Source organism: Magnolia sinica, chromosome 4, assembly GCF_029962835.1.
Source record: "Magnolia sinica isolate HGM2019 chromosome 4, MsV1, whole genome shotgun sequence".
Classification (NCBI taxonomy): Eukaryota; Viridiplantae; Streptophyta; class Magnoliopsida; order Magnoliales; family Magnoliaceae; genus Magnolia; species Magnolia sinica.
The window spans coordinates 21,948,439-21,972,977 of NC_080576.1; the positions used below are offsets into that span (position 1 = coordinate 21,948,439).

General features: G+C 40.3%; 1 protein-coding gene across 1 annotated transcript; it reads left to right on the forward strand.

Annotated features, from left to right (window-relative positions):
* The first annotated feature begins 440 nt into the window (after positions 1 to 440).
* Positions 441 to 21,048, forward strand: LOC131242745 (NADPH-dependent pterin aldehyde reductase). The gene is made up of 6 exons (XM_058241583.1): positions 441 to 482; positions 1,364 to 1,742; positions 15,788 to 15,857; positions 17,535 to 17,728; positions 17,808 to 17,980; positions 20,835 to 21,048. The coding sequence occupies exons 2-6, from the start codon at positions 1,521 to 1,523 to the stop codon at positions 20,902 to 20,904; spliced, it is 729 nt and encodes a 242-aa protein (XP_058097566.1). The 5' UTR covers positions 441 to 482; positions 1,364 to 1,520; the 3' UTR covers positions 20,905 to 21,048.
* Positions 21,049 to 24,539: the final 3,491 nt, after the last annotated feature.

The window sequence follows — 24,539 nt, forward strand, 5'->3', positions numbered from 1 at the left end:
CCCCACACATCAGGGTGGGACCTACGCAACTTGTTAATATTGAGTGAAATTGGCACAGGACCCAATGCAATTCCATCTAACCTAATACAAAACTTTTCCATTCATCCCAAATATGGAGCGGAATTGGCACAGGACAAGATGAATCCCATCCCGCCTAATCCCAATGCCCAAACACGCCCTGACTTTTATAGGGAATTGAGACTTAAACACCGATACATAACCAAGAGCCTAACAATCAACTTAGAAATGAGACCTCAATACCCTATAGGGAATTGAGACCCCAACAGTAAATAGAGAACTGAGATCCTAACACTCAGTTCATGGTTCTCAGTTCGCGGCTGCCCTTATAAGAACATGGACTCAGTTTGTAATTCACAATTGCCCTTTTAAGAACGGTGACTTACTTCGTAAATGAAGGGAAAGAAGAACGAGAACGGTGATTTACTTCGTAAATGAAGGGAAAGAAGAACGAAAAGAAGAAGGTAAGTTGTCTTATTTGTTTTATATATTTATTTTTATCCTATTTATGTTTTCTTTTTTTAAAAATAAAATAAAATTTAAGAAGGTTAAAAATGCTTTTTTATTTATTCGTTAATTATTTGTTCATTTGAAAAAAAAAGAGGAAGAATAAGAAGGAGAATGTAAGTTATTTTATTTATTTGATATTATTATATCTTCATTTTCTTTTTATTTAATAAGAAAGAAAACAAAATATTGATTTTTTCTAATTCATTTATTTAAAAAAAGAGAAAGAAGAAGAAGAAAAATGGAAGAAGAGGGACGAGGAGAATGGGCATTTTCCGAAAAAAAAAACGAAAAAAGAAAAATGAGAAGAAAGGAAAAAAAGCAAAAGAAGAATAAAATATTAAAGTATTTTTCTGATTCAATTTTCTATTTTTTATAAAAGAAGGAAGAAGAAAAAGAAGAAGAATGAGAAGCATGGCCATTTTCGTCCATCAGACTGCCCGGATGTTTATTTTTGTTAATAAACCCTTTTTTGTTTCCGGGAAAGAAGAAAGAAGAAAGAATAAGACAGAGTAGGGGCATTTCGGCCATAAAAAAACCACTGCGGCTGAGGGGTTTAAGTAAGGGCCCGTTTGGCCGGGTGGACTGGAAGGGATTGAATGGTGTTAGGGTGGATGGCATGGATTTCTAGGTAATGATGGTGTTGTCACTGGATTGTCTGGAGATCCCGGGATTTGACTACCAATCCCTTCCAATACCATCCAGTCCCTTCCAATCCGACCGGCCAAACGGGCCCTAAGAAGTTTTGAAAAGAAGTTTTGAAAATACTGCCTGACTATTTAATTAAGTAATTTCAAAGGACTATTTTGTTAATAAACTCTAATTAATTTAGTTTCAGGGGATCCAAATAAAGTCCACGTGATAGACGGTGGCGATCTCGTGCATACGCAATAGGCTATCACACGTGTTGACGTGTACATAAGTTCTCGGACACGAGCGAGAGCTAACCGCGTGAAAACAGAGTCGGCAGTAGTAATAAAGGATTATAAAAGAGAATGGCGATTCCGGCGGGGAGAAAAGGCGGAGGAGGGATGTCGAGGACCGTACTGATTACAGGGGTGAGCCGAGGACTGGGAAGAGCCCTGGCGTTGGAGATGGCGAAGAGGGGGCACACGGTAATAGGATGCGCACGGTCGCAAGATAGAATCGCCTCCTTACAAGCCGAGTTCTCTCAGCAGGAAGACCCTTCCAAGCATCTTCTCATGGATATCGACATTGTCAGTCTCTCTCTCTCATTTTCTTTCTTCATCTTTGGGCACGGCTTTAATGCGCACCGTGAGCACCGAGGGTTGGTCCGCACATCATCTCCACACCAATTTAAAGCTTTTGGCGGCAATTCCACAAGCATTTCAAAATGCGGATTTTCGAAATCCCGTCTTGAGATGCTTGTCAAGATTTCCATCCGTTGTTGTTGGATGGTGAGATACATGTGCGCGCCTGCTCTTGGATCATGCTGCGCACACACAATCCCTCTCTCTCTCTCTACATCTATCTATCTATCTATCTATCTATCTATCCATCTTTTCAGTTTCTCTGGGGGTCGAGGTCTTTCGAAACATGGAGGTATTATGAAATGCTCGGGCCAAGAGTCTGTACTTCATGCTCGGGTTTTCAGTTTGTATGATACATTTGGTTTTCTTTTAGCGATTTCTGAGAACTGAAGAGAACAAGAGAGTGTTGACTCACTTCAAGGGAGTCCACTTCCAAAGTTAAAGAAGATAATTGTAACTGAAATCTGATTATATCCTTATTGATAGATTCCTTTAAATACAGAACTAACAACGGTCATATGCATACTTGATTCCTAATTCAACTCCTATTCTAACTCAATCGACTGGTTCTTCCCCATGTGCTTGATCAAATCAGACACATCGCTCCTCCCCCTTAAATCCGTCTTGTCCATAAGCTGAATGTCTTGGTACTCATCAACAATGGACTGGTACCTCTCCCAAGTAGCCTCTTCAACTGAAACTTCATGCCATTGGATTAGAGCTTCAGTCTCGGCCTGGTTTCCCTTCCTTGCCATTATTTGGTCAAGAATGGCTTGTGGCCCTTTCCTTTTCTTAATGGTAGTAAGGCTTCAATATGCTTGATCTGCCTCCCAAGTTTCTTCTTTAAGCAAGACACATGAAACACATGGTGAATTTTAGACCTTGGTGGAAGATCAAGTTGATATGCTATTGTTGTAGCAGAATAAGGATTAGCCATAACAATGAAATGCTCGTATTTAGACAATTGGTCCGCTACTACTAGGATAATTGTTTTGCCTTGTGAATTAGGCAGTCATTCCACAAAATCCATGGCAATCTCAGACCGTATATGATTTGGAATGCGAAGAGGCTGTTGAAGTCCTGGTGGTGCTACACCTTCTGCTTTGTGTCTTTGACGAACATCACACTCACTTACAAATGGCAGTGCATCTTTTTTCAATTCCAACAAATAAAAACTGTCTTGAACTCTCTTCAAGGCCTTTTGAAATCTTGAATGACTATAAGAGGGAGTCTCATGCAACTAAAAAGGAATAAGGTTTTGAGTGGGTGAGGTGGGCCCCAAAACTGTCCATCATTTTCTCATAAGAAGTCCTTCATGTAAAGAATACCTTGATGGATCAAGAGTTCCATCTTCTAACTCCTTAATTCATTGTTAGAGATAAGGATCTGTTGCTACCTCGAACTTGACCTTCTTAATCTAGATGGCAATGGGAATTTAGATGGCTGCAACCTTCAACTCCTCTCTTCTTGATAAAGCATCAACGGCTGTATTTTCTCTTCCATTTTTGAATTCATTCACGAAATCATGCCCGAGTAGCTTTGGCAACCACTTATACTGAGCTGGGGTTAATATTCTCTACTCCGGGAGAAATTGAAGGCTCCTTTGATAAGTTCAAACCATGAACCAACGACCCTATAAGTAGGGTCTCCACTTTCCAATTGTAGCCACAAGTGCTGATAGATTCTTCTTGTAAGTAGAGTGCAGTGTTTTCAGTAGCGCCCGTAGCGTACGCTACGTAGCGTAGCGTAGCGATTTCGCTACGTAGCGTTACAAATAGCGTTTTTCCCCTGTAGCGCAGCGTACGCTACGGATACGTAGCGTGTAGCGCAGGTAGCGTGCGCTACCTGTTTGGTATTTTTTTTTTTTCAATGCAGGAAACGGTGGTGAACTCAGACCACAAGCCAAACTTAAGTTAAAAAAAGAAAAACCCTAATTCGAAAGGCTTCCACCCCCAAACCGAAGCAGCCGACGCAGCCGATGCAGCTGCTGTCCCCACCCTTCCATTTGGAGACCAAAAATTCTCTCACAGGGCCAATCCGACGCTGCCGACGCTGCTCCTCTCCCCACCCTTCAATGTTGACGTCGAAAATCTGCTGTCAGGCGCAAACCGACGCTGTTGACATTGCTCCTCTCCCCACTTTTCAATCTTGAGTTTGAAAAACTGCTTCCAGAGGCAAACCAACATTTGCAGTTTTCACTAATTCAATCTCATCTTGAGACAGAAATAGGTACGCTCCTTCCTTTTTCTTTTTTTTCTTTTTTCTTCTCCTCCTCTTCCTTCTTCTCCTTCTTCTTCTTCTTCCTCTTCCTCTTCTTCTCGAACTGCTGCGGTTGCGACCGCAGCTGGGATTCTTCCTCTCTCTCTCTCTCTCTCTCTTCTTTCCCTCTTTTCTTTCGGTTTCCCCCTCTCTCTTCTTTTTCATTTTCGGAATAGACTGCGTGGCTGTTTCACAGCCACGCACTTATTATTATTGTTATTATTGTGTTCTGCGGTGCACTTGCACTATTTTGTTATACGGTCCATTGTAATGTTTATTTTCCATCTAACCTGTTAATTGGGTCACATTGACATGGATGACGGGAAAACACACATGTCAGCTTGATCTAAAACTTTTGTAGCCCCCAATAAATTTTTAATGGTGGATGTTTAATTATTGTTGTTTCTTATGGTGCGGTCCACCTGAGCTTTGGATTTGCCTCATTTTTGGGCTCATGCCCTAAAATTATTTGGCAAAATGGATGGACGGTGTGGATATAACACATTTATCATGGTGGGGCCCAAAAAACTTTGACACTTGTGTGCTACACTTCACAATCCGAGTCCCGCCTAATTCGGGCCCTTAAAAAATTGTACACGAGACATGTATTAACTTAAAAATAATAAGACCCTATCCATCAACTTCTTACTATTTAATATTTATCATATATATATATATATTAAAAAATTAAAAAATAGAAGTATTGTGTAGCTTACGCTACACGCTACGCTATTTCGCTACACGCTACGGAGGGTTGAACGCTACGCAACACGCTACCGCTATTTAAAACACTGGTAGAGTGTTAGATGCCAGTCATGTAATGCTTAACTAAAGAATGCTAAGAGGTGTCTCTTCTGTATAAGAACTCTTCTAATCCCACCCACTGGAGCATCACAGTCCACGGTAAATGGTTTAGTTAAATTGGGAAGAGCTAAAACTGGAGCTCAAGGCTAGTTCAGCATCATTGGTCCACGACCAAGCATTCTTTTTAAATAACGACGTCAAATGGGTGACAATTTTACCATAATTCTTAAAGAAATTTCTGTAATAACATGGGAGACACGAGAAACCTCGCAAAGCCCATGGCGTAACTGGTCTTGCCCATTCCACCATGTTGGAAATTTTTGATGGGTCAACTGCTATACTCTTGGCTGAAATAATGTGGCCCAAGTACTCTACCTCTTGACACCCAAATCAACATTTAGACTCATTGGAATATAATTTGTGTTGCCTTAAAATCTTCAACACTTCTTGTAAGTGTACCAAATGCTCGTCTCATGAGTCATGACCGACTATATATTAATATGTCATCAAAGTACTAATGCAAATCGCTGAAGATGAGGTTTGAATACTTCATTCATGAGACTTTGGAAAGTGGCCAGAGCATTGGCAAGCCCAGTAAGCCCAAAAGGAATCGCCAAGAATTCATAATGGTCTTCATGGGTTTGGAAGGCTGTTTTATATGTCTTCCTTCTGCATTCGAATTGGTGATACTTGGATCAAAAATCTAACTTTAAGTAGAATATAAATCTATGTAACTCATCTAGTAACTCGTCTATAATAGAAATGGGAAATGTATCTTTTATCATGACTTGATTAAGGGCTTGGTAGTCAATGCACAATCGCCAACTCCCGTCTTGCTTCCTTACCAAAAGCATGGGATACAGGTATGGACTAGTGCTGGGCTTTATAATTCCAGAATCCAACATTTCTTTAATTAACCGTTCTATTTCTTATTTTTATTTTTTATTTTTTGGTAAAAAGGAGTACCTATAGGGACACACACTTACAAGCTTAGCTGTGTCAACCAGTGGGATTCGATGATCATGGCTTTGGGGAGGTGGCAACTCAATGGGTTCTGAAAACATGTCACCGAACTCAACTAGCAGATGCTACCACTTTTGATGCTCGACCTTGGGTTGAGTAGTAGTAGTCATAAGGCTGCATGGCTGGAGCACCAACGCCTTCCCTTGCACACTTTCTCTTTCAAATGTAGACTGCTTGTCACAAACCATTTGGGTGGGCTACAATCTTTGAAGCTTGCACTCTCTGGAGCCATTCGTATGTGACATAGTGAGTGGTGAGAAGCCCCATATCATTGGTCCAAGTGTTTGTAGCCACTAGGTCCCCAACACAGCTTCACAACCTCCCAAGGTGAGTAAGAAAAAACCAGCTATAATGGGGATGCCTTGGATCATGAAAGTAACCCCAACACAACGCTCCTACCTGTTCCCACCAAACGATTGCCATTAGCAAACATCACTTTGAATTGAGGTTCTTGCTGGATCGGAATGCGAACTCTGCTCTGGGATATAAGAAATTATGAGTGAAGCTGCTATCAATTTGCACAGTGATGGGCTGACCATGTAAGGACTCATTTATATGCATGGTTCGAGGAGTTGGTGATCCGACAATCGCATGTAATGAAATTTCTGGCGATAGGTCATCTGAACCTTTTATTTCCATATCCACCTCGTGACTTTGCTCACAGTGTTCCTCGTTATCTGCTGGTACACTCTCAATCATAAGTAATCTGGGATTTTTGCACTTGCGACCTGGCTGGAATTTATCATCATAATAAAAACACAATCTGACGCAGGACAGCCCTAATTATGATGCATGCTCATGGAGATAATTAAACAGCGGAAATAAAAGGAATAAATGATCTAAAATTCTAACAGTAATCGTCATAACTGAGAAAATCATAAAGGAAACATGCAATGGATCGGGCCATCACTACAACCATGGGTTATGGAATTCAATTACTACTTAGGTTGGATCCGGCGAGGGATGAGACCTCCCGATCTTGCATGGTCACACCCAATCGATCAATGAAGATCACTAGTCCGAAGAACCAAGAAGTTTCTCGGATTAGGGATTTGAGAATTTGGTGATTTAGGGTTTAGATCGGTTCTCAAGATTTTGATCGAAGAAGGATTAGCCAAAACTGAAAAATAAAAGGAAGAAAATTATTACCTTGAAGAAGTTGGAGGGACACAAGAAGAAATTAGAAGAAGAAGATCAAGGGGAGAGAAGAAGCACCATTAGAGAGAAGAGAGGAAGGAGGCGAGCAAAGGGTTTGCTTTTCATTAATCAATAGTTGAAATTCGAGTTTAGGGCTTTACCCCACTTAAATAAGCAAATAAAGACATAAAATTACTAAAATACTCCTAGGATAAGCAAATAAAGATATAAAATTACTAAAAGACCCCTAACTCAGTCAAAAACGCGTAAATAACATAAGTATGGGAAAGTTTGGGCGCTCGGTCTTCTTTCTCCAATCTTCCTTCACATGTGTCTTCCCTAAGTGGGGTCTTCTTTATGTCCAATCACATGTGAAAGGTCTTCAGCTCCTCAATAGTCGCCTATCCACAAGGACGGCACTTGTGGTTGACGCTTTCTTCGTTGGTACACCTTGAATGCACTTGTGTCTGCATCAATTCCCCTCGGGTGAGAAAAACTCGACTCCAACGAGTTGAAACTTTTGTAGCGCTCGAGTAGATCTGGATCAATACCCTGCAATGCGTCGCCCGACAGCCACGTAGATTCAGACGATGGTTTGTTCTTCCACTTGACAAGATACCTTTGGAAACCCCCATCTCTCGTGGATACTATCTCGTCATCCAAGATTTTCTCAATTGCTTCTTTATGGGTAATGGGTGGAGGAGGGGGTGGAAGGGGTTGGGTAGCAAACTCAGAAAAAGGCCATGAAAGGGACGATGTATCAACAATGGGAGTATGGGCACGGACTAGATCTTCCACATTAAAAGTTGGATTAATGCTCATTTCAGATGGAAGGTCAACCCGATACGCGTTGGACCCAACCTTTTGTAATATCTTGAATGGTCCAGCACTACGCGCTTGTAATTTCTTTGCAGATCCTTGAGAGAATCGCTCTGGCCTTATTCGCACCATTACATAGTCTCCTTCTTGAAATTCTTGCACTCTACGATGAGAATCAGCTGAAACTTTATAATCATCATTGCTCTTATTTAACCGCTGTCTAATCTGTGTATGCAAATCATGAATATGGCGTGCGAATGCATCGGCTGACTCAGAAGACCTTTGGGTAACAGACATAGGTAAGAGATCGATGGGCATTCTAGGTTTATAACCACTTACAATTTCAAAAGGACTCAACCCTGTAGATCTATTAACTGACCCATTATAAGCAAGTTCAACAGTTGGTAAAATTAGGTCCCAAGTCTTAACATGTTCACCCACTAGACAACGTAGAAGATTTCCAAGGCTACGGTTTACCACTTCAGATTGACCATCTGTTTGTGGGTGGTAAGCAGTAGAAAATTGCAAATGAGTTCCCATAATGTGCTACAGTGTCTTCCAAAAATAGCTAGATAAATCAAACATCACGATTAGACACTATGGTTTTAGGTAACCCATGGAGATGCACCACACCATCAAAAAAGAGACGAGCAACATGAGATGCATCTGACGTCTTCGAACATGGGAGGAAATGCGCCATTTTAGAAAAACGGTCCACAACGACAAAAACGGAATCGTGCTTTTTTATAGTCTTGGGAAGCCCGAGCACGAAGTCCATACTAATGTCCTGCCACGGCGCATGTGGCACTGGCAATGGCGTGTACAACCCAGTATTTTGCTTTCTTTGCTTTGCCAGCTGACATGTTCGACACTGCCCTACAACTTTGGCTACATCTCGCTTGAGGCTTGGCCAATAGAAACGATCTTCCACGAGGGCAATGGTCTTATCATGACCAAAATGGCCAGCTATCCCTCCTGAATGAAGCTCCCAGATGAGGAATTCACGAAGGGACATACGGGGAATACAAAGTCTGTCTCTTTTGAAAAGAAAGCCATCTTTAAGAACATATCCACCCATAATATGCTGGTCACTAGAGAGCGACGTGTAAGTACCCCCAAAATCAGGACATATGGGGTATTCATCTTTCAGTTGCTCAAATCCGACTACCTCTACACTCAAGGAGTTGAGCAACGCCACTCTCCTACTAAGGGCATCCGCTGGTTTGTTTTCAACCCCGGCCTTGTGTTTCAAAACAAACGAATATTCCTGAAGAAACGCTACCCACTTGGCATGCCTTGGGTTGAGTTTCTTCTGAGAATGTAAATATCTCAAAGCCTCATGGTCAGAAAACAAAACGAATTCTTGCGGTAGGAGGTAGTGTCGCTAATGTCTCAGGGATTGCACTACCGCATAAAATTCTTTGTCGTAAGTGGAGTATTTTTGTTTTGCCTCATTCAGTTTCTCACTGAAATAGGCCACTGGGTGTCCTTCTTGACTCAACACTCCACCTATACCGACATCAGATGCATCGCACGCTACTACAAAGACTGTAGAAAAGTCAGGTAGACGCATGACAGGAGCTTCCACCATCTTGCCCTTAATTTCTTTAAAAGCCTTGACGGCGGCTTTAGACCACACGAACTCTCCCTTTTTCATGCACTCGGTAATAGGAGCCATGATCGTGCTAAAGCCCCTAATGAACCGACGATAAAAAGTTACTAGGCCGTGAAAACTTCGCACCTCATGAATGTTCCTTGGTTCTTGCCACTCAACTATGGCCTTGACTTTTTCAGGGTCTGCGCGCATCCCTTCAGATGACACTATAAATTCTAAGAACACAACTTGGTTAGACATGAATGTACATTTCTTAAGATTAGCGTACAACTTTTCCTTCCTAAGGACACTACAGACCTTCTTTAAATGTTCAAGGTGTGATTCCTTAGTGGTACTATAAATAAGAATATCGTCAAAGTACACCACTAGGAATTTTTCCATGAACGGCCTCAAAGTTTGTGCCATCACCCGCATAAAAGTACTGGGTGCGTTAGTCAAGCCGAAGGGCATGACCAACCACTCATAAAGCCCATCTTTCGTCTTAAACGCCGTCTTCCACTCATCTCCTGGGCGTATAAGAATTTGGTGATATCCACTCTTGAGGTCTATCTTAGAGAATATAGTGGACCTGGCCATCATGTCAAGCATATCATCAAGTCTAGGTATAGGGAACCTATACTTGACAGTAATTTTGTTTATGGCACGGCTGTCCACACACATGTGCCACGTGCCGTCTTTCTTTGGCGTCAACAATGCAGGCACGGCACACGGGCTCATACTCTCTTGGATGAAACCCTTTTGCAGAAGTTCATCAACTTGCTTCTTCAACTCTGCATGCGCTGCAGGGTTCATCCTGTAGTGAGGAAGGTTCGGTAGAGTAGACCCTGGGACAAGATCAATGGCATGCTGTATGTCCCTCATAGGTGGCAACTCATTCGGTAAGTCTTCAGGAAATACATCACTGTATTCCTTCAGGACCGAGGTCACCTCACAGGGCAACTCTGATGGAACCTCAGGTGTAATTTCTCTAGCCACAAGGGCATACACCATAGAATCCTCCTTAGCTTCTTTTTCAAACTCTCTTGCGCTGACTATATGTAAAGACTTAGGTTTGGATTTCCCCATTTCTCTAGGCTCACTTGCCTTCTCATCCTTCTTCTTCCCTAGTGTATTCTCAGGTGGCATGGGATTAAGTTTAATCTTTTTACCATTATACATAAAAGTACACACATTCGAACGGCCAAAGATCGTGACATCATTATCGAATAGCCATGGTCTACCTAGGATAACATGTCCCACATACATAGGTAAAACATCACACCACAGGGACTCTTTGTATGACCCAAACTCAATGGGGACTAGACATTGCTGGGTGACAGGTAGGGATGTCTTGTCAACCCAAGAAACTTTATACGGGTCTGGATGAGGTGTGGATTTCAGTTTTAAGCGATCTAAGGTGCTAGTGGAAATCACATTCTGACAACTTCCACTGTCCACTATCACCTTACAATTCTTTTCACCACACTTGGCAATAGTGTAGAAGATAGTGCTTCGACGCCAGTCGGCACTACTTCTAGACTGAGCTAACACACGCCTGAATACTGCAAGCGTTGCTTCTCCATCCACTTCTTCATCAGTAAGTCCTCATTCAGGATGATACTCTTCAACTTCATAATCACCCTGGTCATCTCCACCCTTGTGGGACTCGCCTATAACTAAGGCTCTCCCACGGCTCTTCGTAGGACACTGATTAGACATGTGGCCAAGGTTGCCACACTCATAGCACCTCACTTGGCTCATGTTACTAGGACTGGCACCAAGAACCCCTTTGCCCTTGTCCTTCCTAGGCCTAGGCGGAATGGTCGCCTGTGCCCTAGGTTGATTACCAATATTAGGTCTAGTTCCTTGGGAACTAGATCTAGCATTGGAGTCTCGGGACTCAAAACGACGAACGACAGGAGCCTTCAGATATTGCTCTAACTCCTGCACGACTTGATATGCTTCATCTAAGTCCGTTAAGGGCCGAGTAATAAGCTCACGCTGAAGATCCGCACAAAGGCCCGTCTTGAAACGCGAGAGCGTTACTAGAGGGTCTTCTCGGATATCACATCGCATCACATACTCTTCAAATTTAGCGATGTAGTCAGCGGCAGGCATTGACCCTTGGCGTAAGGATTGTCATTGGTCAAGGTGCTTCTGACGGTATGAGAGAGGAAGGTACTTCTCCTTTAACTTTTCTTTCATCTCATACCAATGTGTGATAGGGGCTCTACCAACTCTCTCTATCCTACGCTCGGTGTTAGTCCAGAAGAGCTTGGCTTGACCCACAAGCTTCATCTTAGCAAACCGCATTTGACGGTTTTCTGACATGCCATACCACTCAAAGTAGTGGTCCATGTCAGCAACCCAGTCAAGGAACGCCTTGGGATCCAAGCGTCCATCAAAACTTGGGGCCTCAACTCTCACACTCTTCATCGCACGCTCATCTGGATCATAACTGTCTTGATGACCACATGTGGCTCGTGCCTCTCGCACCACACCACGACCGTTACCACGATCTCTATCCTCACTACCACCACGTGTGGCAGCACGTTCTTCAATGATTCATTCCACTTGGGAGTGCGCATCTTCCCCTACAGCGGGGTTTTCCTTTTGGGACGCCTGTAGTTGCTCCACCTTAGTTATGGTAGTGGTAATTTGGTTCTCAAGGCGGGCAAACTCACGCCTTTGACCCGCTTCTAGGGCAGTTATCTTTTGTATCAATTGAGCAAGTTGCTCAGATAACTGTTTGTTATTCATGGTAGGTTGAAGTCCGAAACCTCTACCTCTTCTCGTGGGCATACAATGAAGACTTGAACCAAACTCTACCTAACTAGACTAGGAGTTATGACTTTCAAGATGAATGCGATGAATGCAAAACTACTATGAACTGACACAATTAAGTTGAAACAGGAACAACTCGAATCTGGAAATTTTCCAGATTAGGAACTTTCTAAAATTGGAAAGTTTCTAAAATTGAAAACTTTCTAAACCTGGAACTTTCCTAAGTTAAACCTAAAAATCAAAACCCTAATTTGATAACTCGATCTAGACAAAAACCATGCAAGCCTAGGCTCTGATGCCAAATTTGACGCAGGACAGCCCTAATTATGATGCATGCTCATGGAGATAATTAAACAGCGGAAATAAAAGGAATAAATGATCTAAAATTCTAACAGTAATCATCATAACTGAGAAAATCATAAAGGAAACATGTAATGGATCGGGCCATCACTACAACCATGGGTTATGGAATTCAATTACTACTTAGGTTGGATCCGGCGAGGGATGAGACCTCCCGATCTTGCATGGTCACACCCAATCGATCAATGAAGATCACTAGTCCGAAGAACCAAGAAGTTTCTCGGATTAGGGATTTGAGAATTTGGTGATTTAGGGTTTAGATCGGTTCTCAAGATTTTGATCGAAGAAGGATTAGCCAAAACTGAAAAATAAAAGGAAGAAAATTATTACCTTGAAGAAGTTGGAGGGACACAAGAAGAAATTAGAAGAAGAAGATCAAGGGGAGAGAAGAAGCACCATTAGAGAGAAGAGAGGAAGGAGGCAAGCAAAGGGTTTGCTTTTCATTAATCAATAGTTGAAATTCGAGTTTAGGGCTTTACCCCACTTAAATAAGCAAATAAAGACATAAAATTACTAAAATACCCCTAGGATAAGCAAATAAAGATATAAAATTACTAAAAGACCCCTAACTCAGTCAAAAACGCGTAAATAACATAAGTATGGGAAAGTTTGGGCGCTCGGTCTTCTTTCTCCAATCTTCCTTCACATGTGTCTTCCTTAAGTGGGGTCTTCTTTATGTCCAATCACATGTGAAAGGTCTTCAGCTCCTCAATAGTCGCCTATCCACAAGGACGGCACTTGTGGTTGGCGCTTTCTTCGTTGGTACACCTTGAATGCACTTGTGTCCGCATCACAATCCCTTGTCACGTCTCTCCTTAGTTTCTGCAGGAGTCGAGCTCTTGATAGCAATGGGTGGCTTAGGAAAAACAACGAGGGAGTCGTTATAACCTCGCTTGCTTCAGGCCTACCCATCTTTCGCTTGAGTATGAGCTTCTCTTCTTGTAGCCGTGCTAATCTGATAGCCGCATTCCTGGTGGTAGGATGGAACATCTGCACTCATAATCATATCTCACCCTTCAACCCATAAACTGGAACAATTGATCAAAAATGCCTCACGTAGACCATCATTTCGGTTGGCAAGTTTTTCACATTAGTTCTGGTAGTCACGCACTGATGACGTTTGACGCAGCTTTGCAAGGGCTCTAGCAAAATCATCGTACTCAGTAGGCTTGAACTTTGCAGTAAGGGTTGTCACAAACTTGTCCCAAGTCATCCTTGGTTGGATTCATTGGTGCCACTTGAACTATTGCAGTGCTTTGCTCTCCATGTGAAATGAAGCAATAGGAAGCCATTGATTAGCAACTATATGATGATAGGTGAAGAATTGTTCTGCACGATACACCCAACTTAAAGGATCGCCCTCCTCGAATTTGGGTAGTCTTAACTTTAAAGCACGAGTCTGAATCAGTTTGTTGTGACCCCCAAGTGTACTTGACTCTCCTTCATAACAATGCAAGAATAGTTTGCACTTCCTCCAGAATTCACCTTTGGTTCTTGGGTTACTTTCCTGGACATTTGATTAATGTTTGAGATCAATGTCAATTAGCACTTGAACAATCATGTCTAATTGTTGCCCTGCTGCTCTAATCTCTGTCCCTGCTATTCCGAGGTGTCTTGGAGTTGTTTGATAGCTTCTTCTATCTTCACTTCTCGAGTTCCCTCCTCCATGCCCAGAGCTGTCTACTCTGATATCAGATTGATACGTCTGGTTTTCTTTGACTTCACTATTTCTTAGAACTCAAGAGAACAAGTGAGTATTGACTATTGACTCACTTCGAGGGGAGTCCACCTCCAAAGTTAAAGAAGATAATTGTAACTGAAATATGATTTTATTCTTATTGATTGACTCGTTTAAATACAGAACTAACAATGATCTTGTGCCTAACTGACTGCTAATTCAGCTCCAATTCTAACTCAACCATTTAACCACTCCCAACAACTCAATTAACTGGCCCTTCCCCATGTGCTTGACCAAATCAGACGTATCATTGTTCTAGTGGGGTCAGTGGTTGAGTGATCCAAAGTCCAAACCATTGATATTGTGCACCTCACTGTTGATGCTCCATCTACACATGCACTTGATTTGCAGGCATGTAGAAATGGTACATGTGGCATACATTAACTCAAATTGAACCCACTAAATTGTGGAAAGCTCCGTCGTTGAGTTGAAAAATCAAGGGCCTGTTTGGACCCACTTTCTCAAATGGTAGTCTCCAAAAAGGTGGTTTTGAGGCTGCTTTTTCAATCGACTCGTTAAAAGCACATCTGATCGGTTTTTGCCAAGACGGCATTTTAATGCTTATTTTGTCAAGCGGAAGGTGAGTTGTTGGTTTGCAAAGTGCATCCAAACTCACATAATCTACTGCCTTTTGGATCAAAACGGTGTTTAGACCTCAAACACCCCTTTGGAGGGTGCATCCAAAGGACCCTAACCTCTGATTCGCGGGCACTTGTTTCTTGAAATAAGACCATTGGATATTTTTCATTATTGACCATCCTATAGATGTCCACCAATGTGATATTAATATAATTAAGTAAGCATAACTTTGGTGTCATGATACATCTAAACTGTTATACGTATTTTGGACAGGTTAATTTGAATTACTTACATGACTTGTATACAAATTTTAAGTAATTTCTAAGTGCCTGGTTATCATCCATCACACTCTTCCAGAGCACTATTTTTTTGGGTGTTGATCATGGATAATTTTGGCACTTGTCTGCTAACTATTTATTTATGGCCACTATTTTTGAAGCTCTAGGATTTTCTCACCTGGGAGATATTTTGTGGACAGTCCCCCTAGAGTGGGGCCGGTCGCATCAATAGTTTGGATCACTTAACCATATGCCCTGCATGTACAAATTGAAAACCTGAGAATAGTATAGTGTTGTCAGGTTGAGCATTATGTAATGTTGCTTACCTTTTATTATCATTTAGTTGCTTTAGTATAGTGCATTTAGTTCTGATCTCGTATGGTGTAGTTTTAACTTCCAATTTCATTTGGTTTGAGGGTTTTGAAATGGTTGAGTTGTTTTTTGCCCCCCTTATTTTCTCAAGCATTTAAGTTTTCAGTTTTGGCAGGCTGTGGATTATTTCTCCCAGTTCTTTTACATTTTATTATTTTAATTAAGGGTTATCTTTGATTTTTTGTGTTGATAATTGCTCTTGATCATATGGGTTAAAGATGAATGGGATTCGGTTTGCATGCAGAGGTCAGATAGCAACATTGAGGAGCTTGCACGGCTTGTGATGGAGAAAAAGGGAGTCCCAGATATCATAGGTATACGAGGAATTGAGGATTCCTCCTAACTTGCATTCATCATCTTTTACTCAGGTGAATGTTTTCATGCTCAATTGAAATGAATTACAATAACTCTATCCGACAAAGAGGTGATTTGGGGTTAACCCGACCCGCTTCGTTATTAGGGACTAACCCTTAACTCACCATTGGGATCGATCATAAGTTCCAAATAAAAAATGAATGGAATTGCAATTAGGAGTTAGGTTATCATCATGAAATAAAATGGCGCAACCACCACTTTGGTCATTTCCTCTCCAATGGATTGATTTCGTGCAATTCATTCAATCCAATTGCACCTCCCAACGCACCCCAAATGTTTATCCAAAAAATAACAATAAAGAAGTTCAACAACCCTTATGTTTTTAACTGTTTATTTGATTGTGAGCACATGTTAAATGAGATTACTGAGAAATTTACTGTTGTGGGTTTCTTTCAGTCTTTACTGTATGGAGTTGTTTTCCAATCTGGATTTTAGAAGTTGCTCAAGAATTTGTTTTTTACGAAACAAATTCTCTGAGAAAGGGTTTGTCAATTATGTTTGCTTACTGGGATGTAATTCTGTGGAACCTGGAAATTCTTTTTGGTACTGGGAAAGAAGGAATCCATTCCCTTTGAGTTTGCAAGAAATTCAAAAAGTGATTGTCAGGAAGGAATTCATTTCCTTGGAATTTGCAACTCAGCCTATGGCCATGAATACAAAACCAGTCCTTTTGCCGGAATTGGTTTCCAACTGGGAACTGGTTGCAACATTTTCCAAGGTCCCAAATACAGAAAATGACCCTGGAAAAGGATTCCATTTCTAGACTCGTACTTTACCAGGTTGGTAAAGGACCCCTACAATGTATTGTCATTAATAACGAATAATGTGTATGGATTTGCCATTCTCTGTCTGTGTTGTCATATGCGATCACATATGTGCTTATGCAATTGCATATGCCATTTTGACAGCATATACCACATATGCCATGGTGGCATTCTCAGTTTTATGACCTTTGGGCATTATGTGGTCACATACAGAAATATGCGATTGCATAATGTCATTAGTATGTGTATGCAATGGCATAATCTCCCGTCAAAATTATATCAATTAAATTTCTAGCTTAAATTATCTCTGTTCAAAATCTCATCAATAAATTTCTATATATATATATATATATTCACATTTTGGAGTATATGCATTCATTTGAGTACTTGTTGTAGTCTAATAGTCTAATAGATTTAATTTAATGAAATTGGTAATAAAACTATTAAAGAACAATTTCCCACACTTGTAGTATTTTGCATAATGTTTTATATAATTTTCCCATTTTTTTCTTGATTTTTTTCCGATTAATTAAAAAAAATCCTTGATCGTGCACATCCTCTTTGATGGCACACGTTGCGAACAGGTTGTGCGAGCATGCATTATGTTTTTGTTAGTTAATGCATCCTTCAAATTTATTTATTTTTGGGTTGGTCAATGTACTTACCGAAAATCATAAACAATTTGTTGTAATCATTGCATTCCTGCCATATTTATAATGCGGTTGTGCTTCTGGAATTTAGCGTTCATCATATGCCTATTGCCCTTATCTTTCTGAGTGTATGTATTTGGTCTCCTCTCCGGCTGTCATATGACTGTTCATGCATAGAACTGAGAAAAATCTCGTTTCTCAGTTAACAACGCAGGTACTATCAATAAGAACAATAAGATCTGGCAAGTGCCAGCGGAAGAGTTCGATTCTGTTATAGACACCAATATAAAGGGTACGGCAAATGTACTGCGTCACTTCCTTCCACCGATGATAGAAAAGAAGCAAGGGATTATTGTCAATATTTCATCTGGTTGGGGAAGATCTGCAGCTGCGGAGGTAATGAGAGTTTCTTCTGATAATGCAGCATCATAGACCTAAAGACATTTTGATACTGAAGCGAACAATATTTGGACAGGTTGCACCTTATTGTGCTTCAAAATGGGCAATTGAGGGCTTAACACGGTCAGTGGCAAAGGAGTTACCACTTGGTGTGGCAATTGTTGCACTTAGTCCTGGTGTGGTGAACACTGAAATGCTTGCATCATGTTTTGGCAGTTCTGCTTCCCTATATCAAACGCCCGAAGCATGGTATGTCTTCCATTTCCTTGGACTTAATCTGTAAAGTGGATTTCAAAATCTAGTCTGCGGACTCTGTTTCAAGCATGCGATCCTTTGCCCGTTTGCTCTCTAGTCTATTTCCATAGACACGGATTCTGTTTTCTGCACCTGCCTTAAACACGAACTGCACCTTGTTGGGTTGGAAGCCTCTCCACCTGCAACATACTTTTTGTTTGGAAAGACATACTAACTAATATACAAGCCAGAAACTTCACAGGATGAGACATAAGCATAAAGAAAGCCTTTAGAGTAGGGCTGTCAACAGGCTGAGCATGGGCAATGCCAGCATATTTCCCAGCCTGGCCCAAAAATGTGCCAGATGCTTGAGCCCAAGCCTAGCCGGATGGGCCTCAAGGTGATCCCAGTCCCAGTCCCGGGCCCATGTAAAGCCCTAGCCCTAACCCCAACCCTTCACAACCCCCTACCATTTGAATCATGGTCATTCATCCCCTTTGAAACCTGCAGCGTTGAGAAATATTAAAACCAGGGCTTCATGAAAATACCCCTAGACCAAAAAATACAAAATATTAATATAATGGCTTTATGAAAACACCTCTCTAACTACTAGTACAATATGTATAACGTTGTTCAAAGTAACGGTGTCACCCTTGGGTTATGGAAATATCATGGGAAACATCGAGAAATATTACATATACTGTATATGTATTGAACTATGAGGGATTATTTAGGAAACTTTAAGAAAGTGGTCGAATTTTTCAATGAAGCTTCAGGAGATGTTAAAAGGAACATTACACACGTAGAACTCAAACAATCATAAAAGAACTTTGCACAATGGCTTTCAATTTTTTAGGGACAAAACTAGCTTTGTTGCTTGTAACAGGTGCGATTATATCCAAAATGAGCTCATATCATTCAAGTGTCATAAAAAGCAAATAAAGACACAAACAAGACAACCAACTGCTAAAAAGAACCAATGCCTTAGCCTCAGATATATGTGAAGTTACAGGGCAGCTCAAGAGTCATCATGCCTATGCATACCGGGGCACCGATAATATATTTATCTATGTAACCGTAGCATTGTGCCCAATCCATGAGGTTGTGATCCATCCCATGTAATCTCAAACATGTCAGCGGTATTCATCCTTAGCAACGTGCAGTAGTATGCCCATTATTGGATACTTGGATACTAAACAATCACCATAATTGTCGTTGTTGCTCATAGTGGCACTGGTTGTGGCTGCGACTGTGGCTATGGTGGGTCACCTCCATACCCACAACTGTATCCTGGATACATCTGTCTGTAGCTATCCCCTTGTCTGCACATGGGCGTAGTTTTAACCATAGCCATAGCTGGATGACTGCGAATGGGTATCGTAGACAAACTTTTCTCAGCTTTGGGGTTCTGGTCCAAATCTGCTCTCAGATTGTGAAACAACTCGAGTGGAGTTGTTAAAGAACACCAAGAAACAGATCCCTCTAAAAAAATTTGCCCAAATGTTTTTTTTTTTCTTGATTTTTTCTCAGTCTCCAATGATGTACATTGCTATTATCGACACTTGAGAAATATCACTCTTGAAAAATTTGACATGTATCAATTGATACAACATAAATTTGTCGCATGGGGCTTGCTGATATATCAAGGTAAAGTTAAGTATCATTAAAAATTGACCTCTATCAATGATGATGTCACCGATATAATGTGTTTTTTGTATTCCCTTAAGATATCATATCGCTGACCTGTGATACTGCAAGTAATGCCATCGATGAACATTGTTTGTATTAAAATGGAAATGGTTTGAGGGCCTTTTAGATGCAGCCCATGCCCAGGCTGATTAGGAAACAGGCTTAATTTTCAGGCATTGGCCAGGCCTTCTGGCATGACAGATGAACCCAAGCTTGGACCATGGTGGGCCAGGCCAGTCTGGCCCATTGACAGCCTACTTGATAGATATACATCATGAATCTCAACTGGCAGTAATCTTCATGAGGCCAGCCCCCACTTTTTTGCTCAACATATTAAATACAAGGAATCATTTTCCACTATTGCTGAGTTTGAGGAGCTTAAGAAAATTCTAAGAATATGTCCATGGATTCTCAACTCTAAAGGCCTTGATCCAAGCTTACCTACTAAAAGCAAGTCTATGGAGGCTCAGATTTTATTGTTTTATTTATTGGTTAATGCATAACAGGACTTGAAACAGCTTAAAACTTTTCTTTTTCGATGTTTCACGGAACTAATGATTGTGCCAATTCCCTTGCCAAAGAGGAGTTTTGAGAAGGTCACTTTCTTGTTGCAGAGTTCACTACCTCTCTCATGATGTGAATAATCTGTAGAAACTTTGAATTTCATTACAAGTTTTCCACTACTTGTTGAGAAAGGAAAAAGGAAACACGGTAGTTCTTATGAGTGATTAAGATCTACTTAAACTGCGATGATTTTATCACGTTTGTTTGAATCCTTATAAATAATACAAATATGTCACGAGCAATTCTGAACTGATATTACCTGATCAAGAACATGAGCCTTTTGTTTGCCTTAAAAACAATAGTGGGATTATGAGCACGATGTCCATTTCCCTACAACTACTGCATTATCAAAAGAAAATTCTCCATAGGCATCACAGAAAAGCCATATGGTTCCATTGGAATTCAAATAAGCTCCAATCTCTTATATATCACGCAAAACGCTTCTCTGCTTGAATATCCCCTGTGATTATATGAACAGGTACAACTTGTTTAGAAGGTTTGTTCTTCTCCATGGCTTGTCAAGAATGCATTTGGTAATCACTATATTCTTGTAGACAAACTTGTTCTGATTTTTTATGCAGTGATTTGAGAGACTTGTTTCCAATTAATCTTCCAGGGCTCCGAAAGCAGCTATGATGATACTTAACCTGACGACAGAAGACAATGGTGCGTCTCTGACCGTGTGATGATGACTGAGCATGAGCACCTCAACAATGATATGTGAACAAATGTACTTCCCTTGTAGTGGGTATTTTTATAGATTGGAATTTGATTTAATTCTAGTTGAGGCAATACAAAATGAAATTTACAAGATGAGAAGGTTTCTGTCATTTATGCCTTTGTGGATGTGTATCAATAGATGGTAGATACTCTACAAAGTCGTTCAGTCTACCTTTAATGATGTAATTCTTATAATGAAGTTTCTTACCACATATAGAGAAATGCTAAGAACATTGTAAGTTAATAGTGCTCCTAGTTGCATTGGGTCATTTAAACAATTCAATCGCTTTGATCTAGACTATACATTAGGTCCAATACAGATTTTATGGGCTACCATGCAAATATCGAACTAATCTGACGTCATAGTTATATAATCATTAGTCTTTAGTTTGGATAGTCCAAATCTTTTAAACAAAATAGGTCCAATCAACAATTTGCTCAATCTATTTGTTGGATCCCATCATAGATTTCTTATGATTCTAAAGCGTCATTTTTGTTAGGAAACCTAACAATCCCATCCATGGCTCAAAAAAAGTATGGCTACAGAAATAAGTACAAATCAGGGATGGGTTGGATTGGAGGATCACTGTGATTTTTGTAGAGTAACTCATGAAATATGCTGTGATAGATTCTGCGGTTTACTCAACCTGTCACAAAAATCTTATGTGGAGAGGGTGCTTAGCAGATGCAACATACAAAATTTTGTTTCTGGTGAGGTGCCCGTGGTCAAGGTCAGTAAATTTGGTGTTTTGGTGCCCTAAGAATGGTTCAGAGAGGAATCAAATGAAGGATATCCATTATGTGTTAGTGGTGGGGAGTCTTAATTATTCCCAGGTTTGCACTCGTCCAAACATTGTGTTTATTGTTGGAGTGGGAAGGTATCTTTGCAATCTAGGGTTGGGTCACTGGAGAGTGGTAAAGAAACTAATGTGCTATTTGCAATGACCAAAGGACTTTGCGTCACATACTAGAGATCCGAGATCTGATCAATTGGATTTGATCTAGTTTATAGATTCAAATTATGATAGTTGCCTTGACAACAAGAAGTTCACTTTAGGATTCATCTTCATGTCTTAGAAAAGCGTCAAACAGTCGATTACAACTTTGTCCACCATGGAAGTGTGATGCAGGATACATGATTTAATTCTAGCATGCAACGTGGATATTATGAAAGAGTCCATAAAGCAATTCAATTAACAAAAGATGCTAATCCACCAAGTAATTAAGAATAAACAATAGGAAATAAAATCCGATTTAACCTAAATCACATACTCATATCCTAGGAAATCACATAAATCAATTAAAACTAGGTTTGATGAAAGATTAGAACTTCCAATTTAGTATGGGCACGTTCCACACTCAAGTGACATTCGTAGGTTTTATGATTAGGGTTAGGAATGAGAAAATCTGAAAATTGGAATATTAGGGTTCATGAGAATAGAGGATTTTGGAATTAGGATTTTTAAAAATTGGAGAAAATAAGAAATTGAAGATTTAGGATTTAAAATGTTGTAATGGAAGGGAAAAAGAGGAAGACAAGATAAGAAGAAGAATACTTTTTGAAGAAGAGAGAGGAAGGATGTACCTTGAGAAATCCACCACCAAGCAAGCTTCTACCATTTCACAATTTAATTAGAACGACTAAAAAATGAGGAGGAAAATTTCTTTACACAAGAGAGCTTATCTCTTCTTCTTTTTCTTTTTTTTTTCCCCCTTAAATCTCCACTAGGGTTGGAACTCCACCCACCCTGTGCTTTTATAATTAAAAATTCGAGATTAAAATTCAGCATAATTGCAACTATGCCATTCACTTAAGTGAAGTGGTCCATCATCCAAAATAAGAAAACTAAGATATTTATTATCAATCTCAACCATCAAATAACTAATAAAAATAACAAAAAATATAAAGAAAGCAAGATCGGAGTTCAAGGGGCTCAAATATAAAAGTTCTGGTGGCCCGATGGCCTAATCAATAAGATTTAACGATCGGATCAACATGAAATAGAAATCCTATGACTAAAATGATCTCTTAAATAGCCCATATGCATCATCTCAAGGTGGGGTCTTCCTGATGCACGTCCAATGCATGTGGGTCTTCAAAATGTCTGGAACTCGTCTTCCATCTACAAATAAAGCTGCACTGATGTGGGTGGTTATCTTCGTCTCTGGTACACGTAAGTAGGTCCTCTGATGTCCCCATTAAAGCGGAGTTCATTGCATGCCATGAGGTTTCAGGTACTCTGATATGGTTGTAGAATTTCATCTTAGAACTTCAGGTTTTGGAGTCGATTTTGACGCCGGTGAGAATCTTTTGTGACGATTAAAGGCTGTAGTCTCCTCTAACAACAACAAGAGTTCATTGAAGTCTAAGCATATAGATATTAAGCATTTTGTTGTGAGTGAGAGGGTTTAGAATAGTCACTTGTCTGTGGAGTTCCTCAACACAAAGCTCCAGGTTGCAGATCCACTTACAAGCATTTGTAGAGGGTTTGTCTCCTGCTACGTTTAGGAGCATGTGACTTACTATGAGAGCTGTAGATCCTAGTAATGTATTAGGTTAGTGAGAACTTCATTTGGTTATTATTTATATAGATATATAGAGTTCTCATTTAGTTTAGTTTATTGATGATTTGGACATTCAATTTATATTTCTAAAGTGTACAAATATAGAGCTTCATTTGGTTATTATTTATATAGATATATAGAGTTCTCATTTAGTTTAGTTTATTGATGATTTGGACATTCAATTTATATTTCTAAAGTGTACAAATATCGTATGTAGAACGTTCGGGTCTCATTGGAGACATAAGGCACCTCTTGGTAGAGAAACTGGGACCACTTGGGAAGAGGCGTGCATGGTCATAGTTCGCCTATGTCACTTGTGTCACTTTGCCAAATCAAATGTCGTGAAGACTGCCATGATCCAATATTAGTAATTTCAATGGACAGGATCTGATGAGTGTAGCCATATTTCTAATGGCCATGTTTTTAAATTCCTTAGGGTATGACCACTAGGTGATTTCAAAGAAGTATTATTAAAATCATACTATGATCGGTTTGGTCAAGTGGGAGAATGTTAGGTTTACTCTTTTGGTGAGCTGTAAGCCTGTAACTAATCAATAGACTGGATTGCTCGAGTAATTGGCCATTAGATTGAAGGATTATGGCATGCACTGGGCCCTTGGATGGTGATCATACGCATTGATTGAAGATGGGCTGCATACACTTCCACGCCAGTGATTATACGCATGGATGAAAGAGGGGCTGCATACACTTCCATGTTCTCATGATGTGGTATCCAGAGAGTGGGAATTACAAAAAAATAAAAATAAAAATTCAATGTGTTGGAGACTTGGGAGGAGTCCCCTATATATGTATTGTTTTGGTCCCCAAACCCTCTCACATACTTTCATACATCATACCATTAGTGGGCAAGAGAAGGAGAGGGTGGTTGAGAAGATTGAATACATTTGAAGCTGAGACGATTTACAATGACTTCTGATGAAAGTATGGCTAGATTTATTGCTCTATCATGATCCCAAGCATGTGATCCAGGCCTTCAAACAGAGATCTTATATAGGGTCCTCATATGTATTTACTA